General features: G+C 37.1%; 1 protein-coding gene across 5 annotated transcripts in view; it reads left to right on the top strand.

The window, feature by feature from the left end:
* Nucleotides 1–15,562, top strand: part of nrxn3b (neurexin 3b) — a 398,467-nt gene that overhangs the window by 100,038 nt on the left and 282,867 nt on the right. For all 5 annotated transcript variants that reach the window (XM_065268757.1, XM_065268754.1, XM_065268752.1 and 2 more), the window contains 2 exons: nucleotides 4,208–4,646; nucleotides 11,619–12,002. In XM_065268757.1, the coding sequence (XP_065124829.1) occupies nucleotides 4,208–4,646; nucleotides 11,619–12,002 (823 nt within the window). The remainder of the gene's footprint in view (nucleotides 1–4,207; nucleotides 4,647–11,618; nucleotides 12,003–15,562) is intronic.

The raw sequence follows: 15,562 nt of genomic DNA, 5'->3' as shown, positions 1-15,562 counted from the left end.
GCACTCTGGGGGCATAGGATGGCCCCCAGATAAGGTGATAAAGTAAGGGTGTAGCTTTAGAAAATGTATCCGAGTCTGTAGACTACCCCACCCTCACCATCTTTCTGCACATTACTTTCCATTATACTGCTATCGATCGGCTAGAGGTAATGACCATTGAAATCATAACCTCAGGCATAACTACATCACAGGGAAGAAAAGGTTGATTGGAGGAGAGCGCCGAAGCGCTGAGGAAACATTTTCTGGCTTTGTGCTTTTGTTTCACCAGGAATTTTATATGAGTTTTTTTACGTTGTATCGTAAAGGTAGTGGTAAAATATTGGGATTGTGTTGTTAAAGTGTTACCCTGGCCTTGGGTTTTATTGAGAACATGTAAGTAACCAATGCATTTTGAAGACAGTTTTATTTTCCTTGAGTTTGAGAGGGACTTTTCAAATGTTTCTTTCCTGGTTTAAATAATGTGTAGTCTTTATATTACTGCCGTGTTCCTTGATTTGTGATAAAAAGTACATAAGGATACATTTTCCCAGCTATGGTTTAGATTTATCCCAAACTAGGCCTTGGTGTATTAGTACATTTAAGTAGTTTTAAGAAACATAGCTTACAAAAAACAATACTGATGTGCATCTTGTGACAAAACCATGGCACTGATATATGTTAAGATATGTCAGTGCAAGATAAATGAAGGCACTTATACATGCATTTTAGTCCAGTTAGCCCCTATATTATCTTTTTATCAGATTTACATATTTTCAGATTAAATTATAATAATAATCGGTTGATTCCACTTTTTAGTCAAATGAAAAACATGATATTAAAAATTGCTAAACATTCAGACTGATATTTGCTATACGAAATCAAATGTATGAAATTGTCTAATGGCTGTTTGGACAGTAAAATAATTTTTTCTTGGAAGGAGATTATATTTGAACAATATTTTACGATAGCATAGCTATAGAAATGTTTTTTTTTTTATGGTTTATTGTGGACATAAACAGCAAACCCTAAACAACAAAATGAAAAGACATTTTCTCTCAAAAAAAAAAATATATATATAACATTAAGGATTAATGATTAGTCAAGTGTGTACGATAAAGGTATGGCTTAGGTTGTTTTTGAAGATTTGTCATAGCTGAACGGCTGGAGACTAGAGATGAACCGACTGGATAAATGTTTCTGAGATCGATTTGGTCTCGTTGTGAGCCTATAGGACTGACATAAGGTCTGTGGGTGCAGTTTTACTGATATTTCTGATAGGCCAGTGTCAAGGAACTGAATTTGACTTGGGCTCTCCTTGGTTGATTGAAAACCAGACATGCTGCAACATTCTGTATCATTTGGAGAGGTCTGGTCAATGAAGGCTTCTTTTCCGAGGAAGCACGAATGCGAAATTCGTCAAAATATCGTCATGTTTGTGTCATGTCAAATTATGTTTTGTACGTCAGGTTAACCTACAGTATGTGCATTGCGTGGCATGTCAAAACACCTGCCGGCAACAGATGTTTCGTAAGGGTTTATGATAAAAGAGACGCTTGCATTTGCTAGATACTCACTTTATCTCATGTGTAATCAGAGTTTACTGTTAAGTGAGTGTCTTATGGATGTCGACACATATTTTGTCATGACGGGCAAACACATTAAACCCCAAACACATTTTTTGCTTTTTAGCCTCCTTGAAAGAGGAGGCATTGGCCGCAACACAGTCCGGTCACACTGTTTGGAAGGCCGGCCAATAAGGCATTGCAGTAGTCAGGTTGTGACATGACAAAAGTTTGCACTACAGTAGAAATGTAGCCTAATCTGCATAAAAGGTCCGATTTTTTGATGTTGAAAAGCACATATCTTCATGACGGATTTGTTGGTCATGACAGATGATCAACTGGTCATCAAACAGCACTGCCAGGTTACTAACAGATTTCATAGATATTACAGTTGAAAATTCAGGTTGAACAGTGAATTTGTATATGACTGATGGTTGGTAGGAATTACCCGGACTGAGCTGAAGGTAAGGTTCCCATGTAGATTTCATGCAGAAATGTCTAAAAAGCAAGTAGACAAGTAAATCTGTGTGTCATCTGCAGTAGCAATGGTGTGAGAAACCATGTGCCCTGATGACTGCACACAGAGATGTTGTGTATATTAAAAAGTGGAAGGGAGCAGGTACAGACCCCTGCGGCACCCCACTGGTCAGCTGTTGTGACCTTAATGCCTATCCTCTCCAGGATAACTTAAAATATCTGACATGCAGAGAGATCAAATAAAACAAGACATTTGGCTCCTGCAGATTTTTAGTGAAACACTGGAGGGTAGTCTCCATTGGATCTTCTTTTTTTAATCTGGGCAAAGTAGGTTGTTCTCTGAGAGAAGCAGTTGGGTAGACCCTTTGAAGAGCCTTTGTAAGGAACAGTAGGAGTGTGATTTGTAATTGTTGAGGGCATGAATGTTGGTTTTTTGAGCAGTGGTGTTATCCACTCTAAATAATTTTCTACTTTAATTTGAACAGTTTGGACAAATTCCCAGCTATCTATTTTCCAAAGAGACATTGGGTATCTATTAAAGCAATATTAAGAAAAAACTAAAATAGCTTTTTAAAGTAGTTGCCAGCTGGAAGTTCTAAGCATCTTTGAGAACTTGCCACAGTTCTTTTATGAATTTTGACTGCCTCAAGTGCTCTTTATGTAATCCAAGACTAAGTGATGATGTTAAGATCAGGGCTCCGTGGGAACCATACCATCTGTTGCTGGATTCCTTATACTTCTCTTCCTTTAAAAAATACTTTATAAGTGCAGTATATATGTAACTGTATATATAAAGGGAGAAAGATTTGTTATTGCTTAATTTTAATTATAGATTCTCCATTCCATTGGCACAGCTCTGCAGCACAGATGTGTGGCGTTGTTTGATAGGGGATGATGGTAGGATAGTGTTGAATCTGAGTGACGTGGGGGATTAGGAACCTCAGGATGGGTATCCTAAAGTACACACAGAGACTAGATATAAATGTTAGTGAAATAAAGAGCTCTTTCCCGAGTTCATCACGCTGGCTCTCCAGGCTGCTGCAGTTAGTACTCAGGGCACCTGTGTTGATTTACTGTCAAATCTTTCAGGATTATCTGTAATCCTGGAGCTGGAAAATCTGTTTGCTGACAGCTGTGTTCTCCAACAGAACTGCTGTTAGCTGCGCACATAGTGCCCTATATAGCCGCAAGAGCTCTTTCTTTAAGCAGGAAAGAGAAGGAAAAGGCCCTTTAATTTTCCGCTTGAGTGGATTTCAATTTACAGTTCTTCTCTTTTTGTATTGTGTTGTATTTGGCTATAATGCATAGCTCACTATATGAGACCGTTTGGCTTGGTAAATATGCACAATAACAAAGCCTTTCCTTTGAATGTCTAATAAAGTCTAATATAGTATATTGTGTTTTTCTCTCTTTAAGTGCTATGTAATGTTTAGCAAAATGTCTAGGGCAGGGGTGCCCAACCCTGCTCCTGGAGGGCTACCGTCCTGCAGACTTCAGTTCCAACCCAGCTCCAACACACCTGTCTGTAATTATCAAGCAACCCTGAACACCTTGATTAGCTGCTTCAGCTGTGTTTGATTGGGGTTGGAGCTAAAATCTGCAGGACGGTAGCCCTCCAGGAACAGGGTTGGGCACCCCTGGTCTAGGGTATACTGTGATTTATAAAAACTATTCAATGCTATGTTGTTTTTGTTTATTTTCTTAAAAAAATATTAAAAGAAATGTTTGCATATTAATGGCCACATATTATGCAAATCTACTTGTACAAAGTGTTCGGACATAAATGTGTGTGTTGGCAGGGTGTGAACACAACAACCCGAAAATTAAAAAAAATTCACACACTCCTTTTTAATCCCTAAACTAAAGCAGACTCGTTAGACATGCTGTTTTAATTATCTTGTTAATGTGACATCACACTGATAAAGCCCCGCTCACAGCCGCTGACTGACTGGTTGATTTTACACACTAGCTTTTCTAAATGTGTTTGTCAGCAGTTTGTCTGTCTGTTAGTAAGGGACTAAGGAGCTGACTAAGGAGCTACTATTTAATTGTTGTTACCCCATTGTAATACTAATTGTTTCTAAACTTGCCTGGGTAGCAAGACTTTGTGTTTATATACTGTATAATTGATATTTTTATATATTTAAGTAGCGGCTGCGACCACTCACAATTCGTTTCTCAAATTTCAGGTGGTGTACAAAAACAATGACATACGACTGGAACTTTCTCGCCTGGCCCGCATCGCAGACCCCAAGATGAAGCTCCAGGGGGACGTGGTGTTTAAATGCGAGAATGTCCCCACCCTAGATCCAATTTCCTTTGAGACACCAGAGTCCTTTCTCAGCCTGCCCAAGTGGAACACCAAGCGTGTGGGTTCAATCTCCTTTGACTTCCGCTCTTCTGAACCCAATGGACTCATCCTCTTCACGCAAGGGAAACCGCAGGACAAGAAAGACCCTCGCAGTCAGAGAAGCAACAAAGTGGACTTCTTCGCTGTCGAGCTTTTTGACGGAAACCTTTATCTTCTGTTAGACATGGGATCGGGAACCATTAAAGTCAAAGCCACACAGAGTAAGGTCAATGATGGAGCGTGGCATCACGTAGACATCCAGCGAGATGGAAGATCGGGTGAGTAAATAAGAATTTACCCAGAACTTTAGATATCACATTATAAAATTCATTAAAGTGAGATTATTTTTACGTAGTGTACATAAATTGTCCATTATACTGCAGCAAAGACCATTTTTGCTTTATTGTGTCTTTTCTTGTTACGCTGTACACTTTTTGGTTATAAAACCTTAATTTTTAAGTATTGGAGTTTTATAAAAGTTTTACAACAGAAATCCTATGTGTTGGAGCACTTTTATCCATGAAAATAATCTTTCTCAATTGTAAGTTAATGGCATCATTTCTTCCCAGGCTCTCTGTATTAAGAGCTGCTATTAGTTTTAATCTAAATCATTTTCACTGCAGTCGCCAAAAGTGCACAGTGGAAAACTTAAGTGAAAAGTCATCTAGCATAATGTTAGAACATATCTGGTGGAGATGCCTTTTAATGTAGATTACAGCTAAGAGCTTTAACCATTGCATTATGACAAGCTTACTGTACAGTATGTATCTTAACAAACATTATGGGCACAGCAAGATGGCTGTAGTTTATATTAAACAATGAGATCTAAAAGTCTGACCACATTAAAAATCTGGAAAAGAATGCTTTAGGATGCTAAATGATTTAAAGCGAACAATGTTATTCCATTAGATTAGCAAATGTGCAATATTGACCATGGTAATTTTATTGTACACAAAGCCAGATTAGGCCGCTTTCCTTAAAGATACAAATTGGAATATTCTTAGATCATGCTGGGAAAACCAGAGACCATCAGGTTCTTTACAAATGTTCCAAACCTGTATAATTACTTTGTTCTAGTGAACACAAATTGTGATATTATGAAGACATTGCACCAGTGACTTCCTTAGTTGAAAAAATAATACTTTGGAAGTGAATGATGCTCCAGATCTGGAGTGCGTTTCCCAAACAACGACATAACTCGCTGCTGAAACACCATAGCTGGAGAAACTAACTACCTAGTCAAGAATGTTTCCCTAAAACATAGTAACTTTGTCACACAGTCGTCATTTGAACCATGATTATTGCTGTATATAATGTACATTGCATAGGAAGACAGATTTTTTATGATGATTTAGTTATCTGTTGTTTATATTCAAGTTATTCAAATTATGCACAAGTTCCCTCTTACGTCAATCCTCCCAGGGGTCTTAAAGCCCGTAGGGTTGCACGCATGCGCAGATTCCGCACTTTTCAAAAACAGCACTTAAATTCTGTTTACAAACTAAGCCAACTATTTCTGCCCATCCCCAGCTAACAATTTGGTTCCCAAAACGGTCCCCTAACATTAGTTTTTGGTTTTTAGAATGTTATTTTCCAAGGTTTTTGTTTAATAGCAAGGAATGTTTTCTTAAAGAAAATAAACATTCCCCTAATGTTATTTTTAGGTTATTTTAACGTTCCCCTAACGTTAGAATAATTGAATGTTATATTACTGAAATATTATATGAATGTATTATAACACAGGTTATTTTTAATTTAATTTAATATAATAAAATACCTCAACACATATTTAGATAACATGGTATTTTATCAAATAAACAACCAGTGACTTTAACACAATATAGAAGGCTTAAAACAGATATTTATTAAAAAGGAATAAACATTTAATTCCCTTTAAGTTAACAGATCTTACCTTAGCCATTTATTTTCGCTAGAATAATGTTAGACTCTGAGGTAAACCGAAATGACAAACACACATTCTATTCGCTTTAGGTAAACGTAATATCTTACCACTGCTGTTAAGTCACCTATCAAACGCTTCTAACATCATATTCTCTTAACCCTTGTATTGTGTTCGATTTTTGTGACGATTTTGATGGTGCGGGTCAAATTGACCCGCATTGGATTCAATGCAATTCCGTAAATATCACATTATGAAAAACAAGAAGGGATTAGGTATGAACAGAACCATTTTAGTATCAGTCTTTGTCACACATTATAAACACTTTAAATTAAAAAGTAAGATTTAAAAAAATGCATTAAACCACAATTTTTAACATGTTTGTTTTAACAAATGTTGCACAAAAACTGTTGCAACATTTAACATTTTAAATTTTAATTCAACATGTTTTTTTAACATACCTGTGTTTAAGACATCCTAAATGAACAATTTAATATTGCTGTGAAATGAAATTAAGCTTTTCTTTTTCTAAACAGGCTCATCTTTTGTTCTTGAGGCTCATTGTACAAATTCAAGAAATCACTGTTTACATGATGTGCACACATCAAGCATGTGCTTTCTGACTTCTTGCATTTTACACAAATGATGCTTATTTTGGTGTCATGTTTTGTGGGGCACAGCTGGCATCACCTGTATTCACATCTGGATTTACTGTGGGTCTGAATTCATCTGCTTTACATAGTATTTCATATACATTGAAAATAGAAATGATAGTTCACATTTACTTTTCTGTGTCTGAGGAAGTCTTTATCAGTACTGAAAATAGAGAGGAAAAGCTCACTTTTCCCTTTCCAGGGTAGTAAAACACCAAAATATACGCAATAAATGTATTTAATTTGTGTTTATACAGTTGCCTTGGAACAAACAAATATGGGTCAAATTGACCCGCGAACATCAAAATCGTACCAAAAATCATTATTTGTGCTAAAAAAAAACACTTCAAAACACATCAGTGTATCCTAACTTTGCATGCATGTTCATGGCCCTAAATGAGAAAAAGTGACAAAATTTCTGGAAGAAAACTGAAACTTCAGTAGTATTTCATATACATTGTAAATAGAAATTATAGCTCACTTTTACCATCTGTGTCTGTAAAAGTCTTTTTCAGTACTCAAAATAGTGAGGAGAAGCATTTTTACCCCCATTTCAGGATAGTAAAACACCAATATAACAACAAACACTAAAAATATATATTTAATTTAGGTCTATGCAGTTGCTTTGGAGCAAAACAAAATGCGGGTCAAATTGTCCCGCGAACCTCAAAATCGTTACAAAATTATTTTGGTACACTTCAAAAAATATCATCATGTCTAAACTTTGCATGCATGTTCATGGCCATAAATGAGAAAAAGTCAGAAATTTTCAAGAATAAATTCACAGGTTAACTGGTTTATCCGACAGCTGAAAAATCAAAACGGGTCAAATTGACCCGGAACATAATATAAGGGTTAATAGCGTAGATGTGTCAAATCGATTGGAAATCACTCAAATCTATTTTCCTTCTCATATATTTAATTTACTACCTGAAGAAAGAAAAAATAAACGCTAAAACAATGTTAGACTATGAGGTAAAACATTTTTTTAATGACTTCGCGCTGAGCACAAGAGCAGGCAGGTGCTTGTGAAGAGCGAAGCCGGGAGAAGCGCGTGCAGAGGGTCGCGCGCATTTCAGACGTGCACATTAAAGAAAGGATGGGTTTATTTATGCTTTCACTTCATTTCCTGACAGTTTCACTTGTTACGTGAGGATAATGACTGACAAGAGGACGCCGAAATACATAATTACCTAACTAAATCTGAGACAAAGCAAAAACATTAAAATATTATTTCTACCCAAGATAGCCCGACAGGCAGGGCAAAGATACATTTTGGTAGCCCGACAGGAATTCACAATAGCCCCGGGACGTCATGCTAGCGATTTTGCGAGCCCTGCTTTTACGCTATACATGTAATTTGTAAATAATGCTGCATTAAATTACAAAGGAATGCAAAATCTTTTCAATATTCCTCTTAGACCCCAATGGACAATATATCCATTCAGATAGTTTATGTTAGCTATCACAGCCTGATTTAACTGCCCAGACGTTACAGAAACCCATAGAAGCTTGTATTTCAGTATTGAGACAGATACACAGGCATGTCAGTGTTGAGAAACTAAAAATACTTGCATTATAAAGACAGACCTACAATATATGAACTCAACACACCCTCTCAATCTGCCATAGTCCTACGAATCACTTTATTGATGTTTCTATTCTGAAACTCCTGCCTGTCTTTATACTGTATATGGCTAAATCATTGTGTCAGAAAACTTTTACACACACACACACACATACTGTACGCTACTGATATTTATAGAGTGCTGCAGAGATGATTTATTTTTATAGGCGAGTTAACATTTTAGCACTCCCGGTTTTATTGTACTGAAGTCAATGGGTTTTTGAATGGAGTTTTGGTTAAACTCTTTAAATAAGATCTTGGGCTAACATAAGCCCAATATACACTCACCTAAAGGATTCTTAGGAACACCTGTTCAATTTCTCATTAATGCAATTATCTAATTAACCAATCACATGGCAGTTGCTTCAATGCATTTAGGGGTGTGGTTTTGCTCAAGAGAATCTCCTGAACTCCAAACTGAATGTCAGAATGGGAAAGAAAGGGGATTTAAGCAATTTTGAGCGTGGCATGGTTGTTGGTGCCAGACGGGCCGGTCTGAGTATTTCACAATCTGCTCAGTTACTGGGATTTTCATGCACAACCATTTCTAGTGTTTACAAAGAATGGTGTGAAAAGGGAAAACATCCAGTATGCAGCAGTCCTGTGGGCGTAGTTGTTGATGCTAGAGGTCAGAGGAGAATGGGCCGACTGATTCAAGCTGATAGAAGAGCAACTTTGACTGAAATAACCACTCGTTACAACTGAGGTATGCAGCAAAGCATTTGTGAAGCCACAACACGCACAACCTTGAGGCGGATGGGTTACGACAGGAGAAGACCCCACCGGGTACCACTCATCTCCACTACACATAGGAAAAAAAGGCTACAATTTGCACAAGCTCACGAAAATTGGACAGTGGAAGACTGGAAAAATGTTGTCTGGTCTGATGAGTCTTGATTTCTGTTGAGACATCCAATTGGCCATCGTTTAAATAGCACGGCCTACCTGAGCATTGTTTTTGACCATGTCCATCCCTTTATGACCACCATGTACCCATCCTCTGATGGCTACTTCCAGCAGGATAATGCACCATGTCACAAAGCTCGAATCATTTCAAATGGTTTCTTGAACATGACAATGAGTTCACTGTACTAAAATGGCCCCCAAAGTCACCAGATCTCAACCCAATAGAGCATCTTTGGGATGTAGTGGAACGAGAGCTTGGTGCCCTGGATGTGCATCCCACAAATCTCCATCAACTGCAAGATGCTATCCTATCAATATGGGACAACATTTCTAAAGAATGCTTTCAGCACCTTGTTGAATCAATGCCACTTAGAATTAAGGCAGTTCTGAAGACGAAAGGGGGTCAAACACAGTATTAGTATGGTGTTCCTAATAATCCTTTAGGTGAGTGTATTTTTACATTTCATTCTATGACATAAAACTATGAAGTTTTTACTTGTCTTTAAAGTATGGTGGCTAACAAGTTGCTACCTGGGACTAAAGACTTTTCTGGGACATTAAACTTCATCAAACATGAAGATCTCAAAAACATGGGCACAATTCCCAACAAATACTACTCCACAGAGTATTTCCTTATCAGGGAACATGTTTTTAAATGTGCTTAAAAAGTTTGTAGGAGTTGTCCTCAGATTGGTTGTAATGACGTCAATGTCGAGAGACCGTAGTGTGCTGTAGTTCGCTTGTAGCCCTAGGTTAGTTTTTGTTTATAAAAAAAACGCATTTGAACTTTAAAATTCATAAAAGTTGTGTTCATCTGTGAAGATTATCTTGTTGGACAAAGTAAGTGTCATAAATATTTGTTAAACACAGAGCTTATTTTTTTGGAATTATTCAAAAGTCTATGGGAAATGTGTCCTAAAAATACGTCATCCCTGTGGCACTCTCTTACATGGCTAATACTACTCTATATTTTACATTAATTTCCTGTGTGATAAATAGGAAATTACATAATTATCATAAAAGCAGCTTTAAAAGCCCTGATGTCACTGATCGCCCTGTGGTTTATTTGGCCACAGCTGAGTGTATATTACCTTTTATGTCTGTTTGTGTGTGTTATATTGTGATATTCAAGCGCTTTCTGCGGCTTCCACATTGAGGTATCTTATTTATGTTTGGTCTCTTATCAAGTTAATTCACTAAAACAAGTCATTTTCTTTGTCAGTTATGTGTTTTCCCGTAAAAATACTGAAGTAGTGCGTGTTAAAGGTGTCGTAGAATGTAAAACTGTATTTATGTAGGCATAGATGAATAATAAGAGTTGTGTACATGGTAATGACATATCATGAGTCTCAAACACGATTGTTTCCTCCTTCTTATGCAAACCTGGTGCATGCAAAAGACCGCTGGAAAACAGATCAATCTCAACATAACATCAACTATGACGTTACAGTCGAGATGTACTTCCCCAACATTAAATTAATTAAAATGTTTTTATAATATTAAAAACAAAGTTGTGACTGCTGAGTTAGCGCTATATGCTAGTTAGTGCTATATGCTAGCATTTAGGCTGAAGTTCTTCTATTGACTTTACAGTTATGTTTTGCAGGTCCATACTGTAAAAAAACACAAACTTACCACTCAGAAACGTCCATTTACAATCTCCAAACAATTGATTATTCCTCAAAATCTGTATCTGCATCTGATACAGACTCAAACATAAGGTCTGTTTACACACACACAGAGCTACTGAACTGAAGTCCTCTGTGAAACAGCCAATCAGAGCAGAGCTCAACAATATTATTCATGACCCTTCCTAATAAGGTAATAATAGACCAATCTAGGGTTGTAAATGGACATGTAAAACCGTATATCTCTATAATCTTTGCAATTAATAAAGCCACACACTTTTAGGTACAAATCTATGACCAAATGTACCTTTGAGGTATCAGTACAGTATACCTCTGAGCTACTAATATGAACTCTTGAGGACAAATGTGTACTTATCCCCAATGACAGCTTGTGTACCCTTTATTCTGAGAGTGAAAAAATAAAATTGTTTGCACATTTAAACATTGCTTATCTTGCTTTTTCTTTACAACAAGTGAAAGTTGGTGAATTCTGCAGTGTTGGTCGATTTCTGACAGTCTGTTGTCGTTGTGAACAGGTATCATCTCGGTGAACAGCCGTCGGACTCAGTTTGCTGCCAGCGGAGAGAATGAGATTTTAGACCTGGAGGGCGACCTGTATCTCGGAGGTCTCCCGGACAACCGGGTCGGCTTGATTCTTCCCACTGAACTTTGGACGGCTATGCTCAACTATGGCTACGTGGGCTGCATCCGCGATCTGTTTATTGATGGGCGCAGCAAGGACATCAAGCAGATCGCTGAGGCCCAGAACAGAGTTGGTATCAAGTCATCCTGCAGCAAAGTAACAGGCAAACAGTGCGACAGCAACCCCTGCAAGCACAACGGCATCTGCAAGGAGGGATGGAATCGCTTTATCTGTGACTGCACCGGAACCGGGTACTGGGATCGGACTTGCGAGAGAGGTAAGTGGTTATCCGTTTAACTCATGTTACAGATGTGGATTTCTAAATAAACTTGTCTACTAATATTCAGAGAAAATGTGCTTGATGCATTGACAAGATTGAGACAAAGGATAATCATGAATCATTGAATGCAATGAAATGTATACATTTAATTGCATAAAAGGTCACTTTTTTGAGCTGGACATAAAAAATGGTTCTTCCGTGAGAAAGTCCCTGAAGTAATTTCTATTTCCAATGTCTGTCTATAGCAAGAGTGCTGGTTGGTTGAATCTGACATCCTTCAGGAGAATTAAAAAAGTCTATAGTTGCCTTAGAAGAGCAAATCAGGGTTAATGCCTTACTATTTAAAACACAGCAAACTTTTGGATGTTCCATCAGAAATGACAGCCGAGTGAATCCTTGAGCCTTTTGGCTTTGTAAGGACATGAAGTGGCCAGCAGTCCCCGCTTTGCAGCTGAGAAGATTTTGTGTAACCTTTCTCCAAAGATTTAATAGGATTTCGCCTCCACTTTCTGCGACTTTCCATTGCTCTCATTGCTCGGGAGGATCCAGAAGTTAAATTGAACAAGGCTTGGAGCAAGAAAATGTTCCCATGGTGTTGGGAATTAGGAGCAAGCTCGCATTAAGTTTTTATGACAGTTTGTAGATAGCTGCTCCTCAGGCTATTGGGCAATGCAATCTTTACGCAGCATGGGCGAATTGCCTTTTTACTCTACCAAGATGTTTTTAAGGTTTAGCAGATGCTTCTGTATTGTATGGCTGTATTGTGGTGACCACAGACTTGTGGGGATAAATACGAATATGGGCTAACAAATCCAGGATAAAAAATATTTTTTGTGGTAAATTGGTTTGATTAAGTAGTAGAAATACATTTGGCTGATTATTGAGTCTCTTTTAGTGATCATCTGCATTGGTCACATGGTTCTCACACCTTTTGAACAATTAATTTTATGTCTGACAATCGATTAAATTATTTAATCTAGATTAATCGCATGATTGTCATGAGTTAACTGTTGATTAATCACAACTTAATCATGCATTTTTATTTGTTCTACATTCATCTTAATTTAACACTTTTAAAGTTTTTAATACTGTAATATGGATTGGCGTGGACAAATATGGTTGCTTTATTCCAATGTATGTTTATTAGTAGTAAAAGAAAAAGCAAAGTTAATTTCCTGTCAAATATTTTTTTCCCATCTATACCTTAAAATCACTGTAAAACTAATAGATGGAGTCAAAAACAATATTAATATATGTTAAACTTTTTTTTATTGTTTGATTTGCATTGAGACAGACAGCTTTAAGATCGCATAATGCAAGGATCTAATATAATGTCTCGCATCAGATATTTTTTCACAACAATTGTGAATTCTTGTCAAAACTGTAATTCTGTCTACAGGTATGTGTGCATATATTGGTGTCGCTTGCCTGTATGCATGCTTCAGATCAACGCAAGGAAGATCGTTTTCAAGTCTTGTCGCTCTGCACTTTATTTTCAAAATCCTGTATGTTAAAACCAAAATTTCAGACACACATGTAGATGAACATGCATCATTTTATTAGTTTAACATTTAGGACGGTACAACTCTCAGAAAATGTACAAATAAAGATAATTTTAGACATTTCATGACTATTTAGAGTAGGGATGCACCGATAGGATTTTTTGGGCCGATACAGATTTAAACAGACAACTTCTGGCCGATACCGATGCCGATACCGATATTAAACACTTGTATACAATACTATACAGTTGGTCTATTAGCTAATTTATTTCTGCATCAAATTATTTTTACTGAACATGGATTGGATCATTTACCTGATTTAACTGACCAACATAATAAGAGAGGCACAAATTAAGCTAAAACAAATATAATAAGACAGCACGAAAACCTTCAAATGTGGTTTTTGCTATTCAGCATTTATTTCATTAACAACATTAACTCATTTTTTTTTTTTTTACATATAATGGATTTCTTTATGCAGTTAATTAATAAACAATCGGTATCGGCCTTTCTCATGCTATTGCCGATATGCCGATGGTTTCAAATGCATAAAAATAATAAAATGCCGATAAAAATATGCGGCCGATACATCGGTGCATCACTAATTTAGAGCAATTGGGATCGCTAGACGAGGGCTTAATGTTCTTATTTTTATGAAATCCTCAATTTCGGCCAAAATCGAAATGTTTCCTCAAATCTTTGCTCAATTTACATAACTTTTCCAGTCTTTTGCAATTACATGAGTATTTTGCATTTAAAAGACATCTATTAGTTGTCCAAACACTGCCCAGACTAAAACAAGGCAAAATTTGTGAAAATTTAATAGACGTCTAATAAAAATAAATACAATTAATAAAAAAATGAAACGCATTGTATTTCCCGTTGACTTTGCTTACATGATGGAATATCATACATTTTGAAATTTAAAAATGATCTTTATCCAAATGTAAGTTTATTGTGAGTTACTCATAGCCGGACTATATTGAGAACTATATCGATTTTATAGTTAACCTAGACATTGTAAAATGACGGCTTTTGCTTGCTGGGATTGAAATACCGGGAACACACATTAAGAAAGTAAATAGGATCCATTTTGATACAAGAATGCTCCCTATTGAAGTAACTGTACGTGACAGCCACCAATAATTAACCTGGTCCTTTCAAAGCATTCATTCAAAACATCTCAAAACAGTTGACACAAGGTAAGATAATTGTTTTACAGACATGTCTTTTAAAAGCAGGGCTTAAGTGCTGTGCATTAAAAATGCATTGCAATAATGAACCACAGGAGCAGCAATTCCTAAATGTAAGGAGGAATCTCTCGGGCAGTGGTTAGCTGAGCTGTCTTATCATGTTAACCTTGCCTGAGTCCTGAAGAGCACTCTATTTTTGAAGCACTCGGAGGCCCAAGTGTGCATCTCTGTGTGTGTATGTAGATGTGTTAACACTCCTCTTGTGCTTCGGTCTGGAATATTCCACCTGCAGTCAAGAACATGCAGTCACATGGTAATGCCAAACCTCATCCTGACCAATCTATCCTGCTCTTATCTAAGGGCCCTTCAGGAATAGTTCTGGGGGACGATGTGAGAGTTTATGCCCTGGGGCTGACAGATGTGAGCTGGAAGTGTTCAATGCTGGGTCGTACTGTAGTGACATTTTGTGTATAGAGAGTGAAAGTATTACTTTGTGGAGCACTCCATTGTGTTCTCAGTTTTTGCTTATGCTTAGTCTCGTATTTGCACTGACATGAGACACAATTGATATCAATTTATTTCAACAGGCCTTTTTAGAGGTTTTACTAACTATAAGGGTGCTTTCAGACCCAAGCTTTTATTTTGGAACCTGGTGCGTTTTCTCCCTTGGTTTGGTTCATTTAGGCATATGTGAACATGCAAGTCGTGCTCGGATCCACACCAAAATAACCGCTCCGAGACCGCCTGAACAATGTTGTCTTGGCCCGATTGCAAACGAACTCTGGAGCACTTCAGTATAAGTGCGAAATATTGCATTATTTTAAATTGCAACATTGTAGCCATTTAACCCCCGGTTTCGAAA

The sequence above is a fragment of the Paramisgurnus dabryanus genome, chromosome 12 (assembly GCF_030506205.2).
Source record: "Paramisgurnus dabryanus chromosome 12, PD_genome_1.1, whole genome shotgun sequence".
Lineage (NCBI taxonomy): Eukaryota > Metazoa > Chordata > Actinopteri > Cypriniformes > Cobitidae > Paramisgurnus > Paramisgurnus dabryanus.
This window is presented reverse-complemented; position numbering and strand designations above follow the sequence as displayed.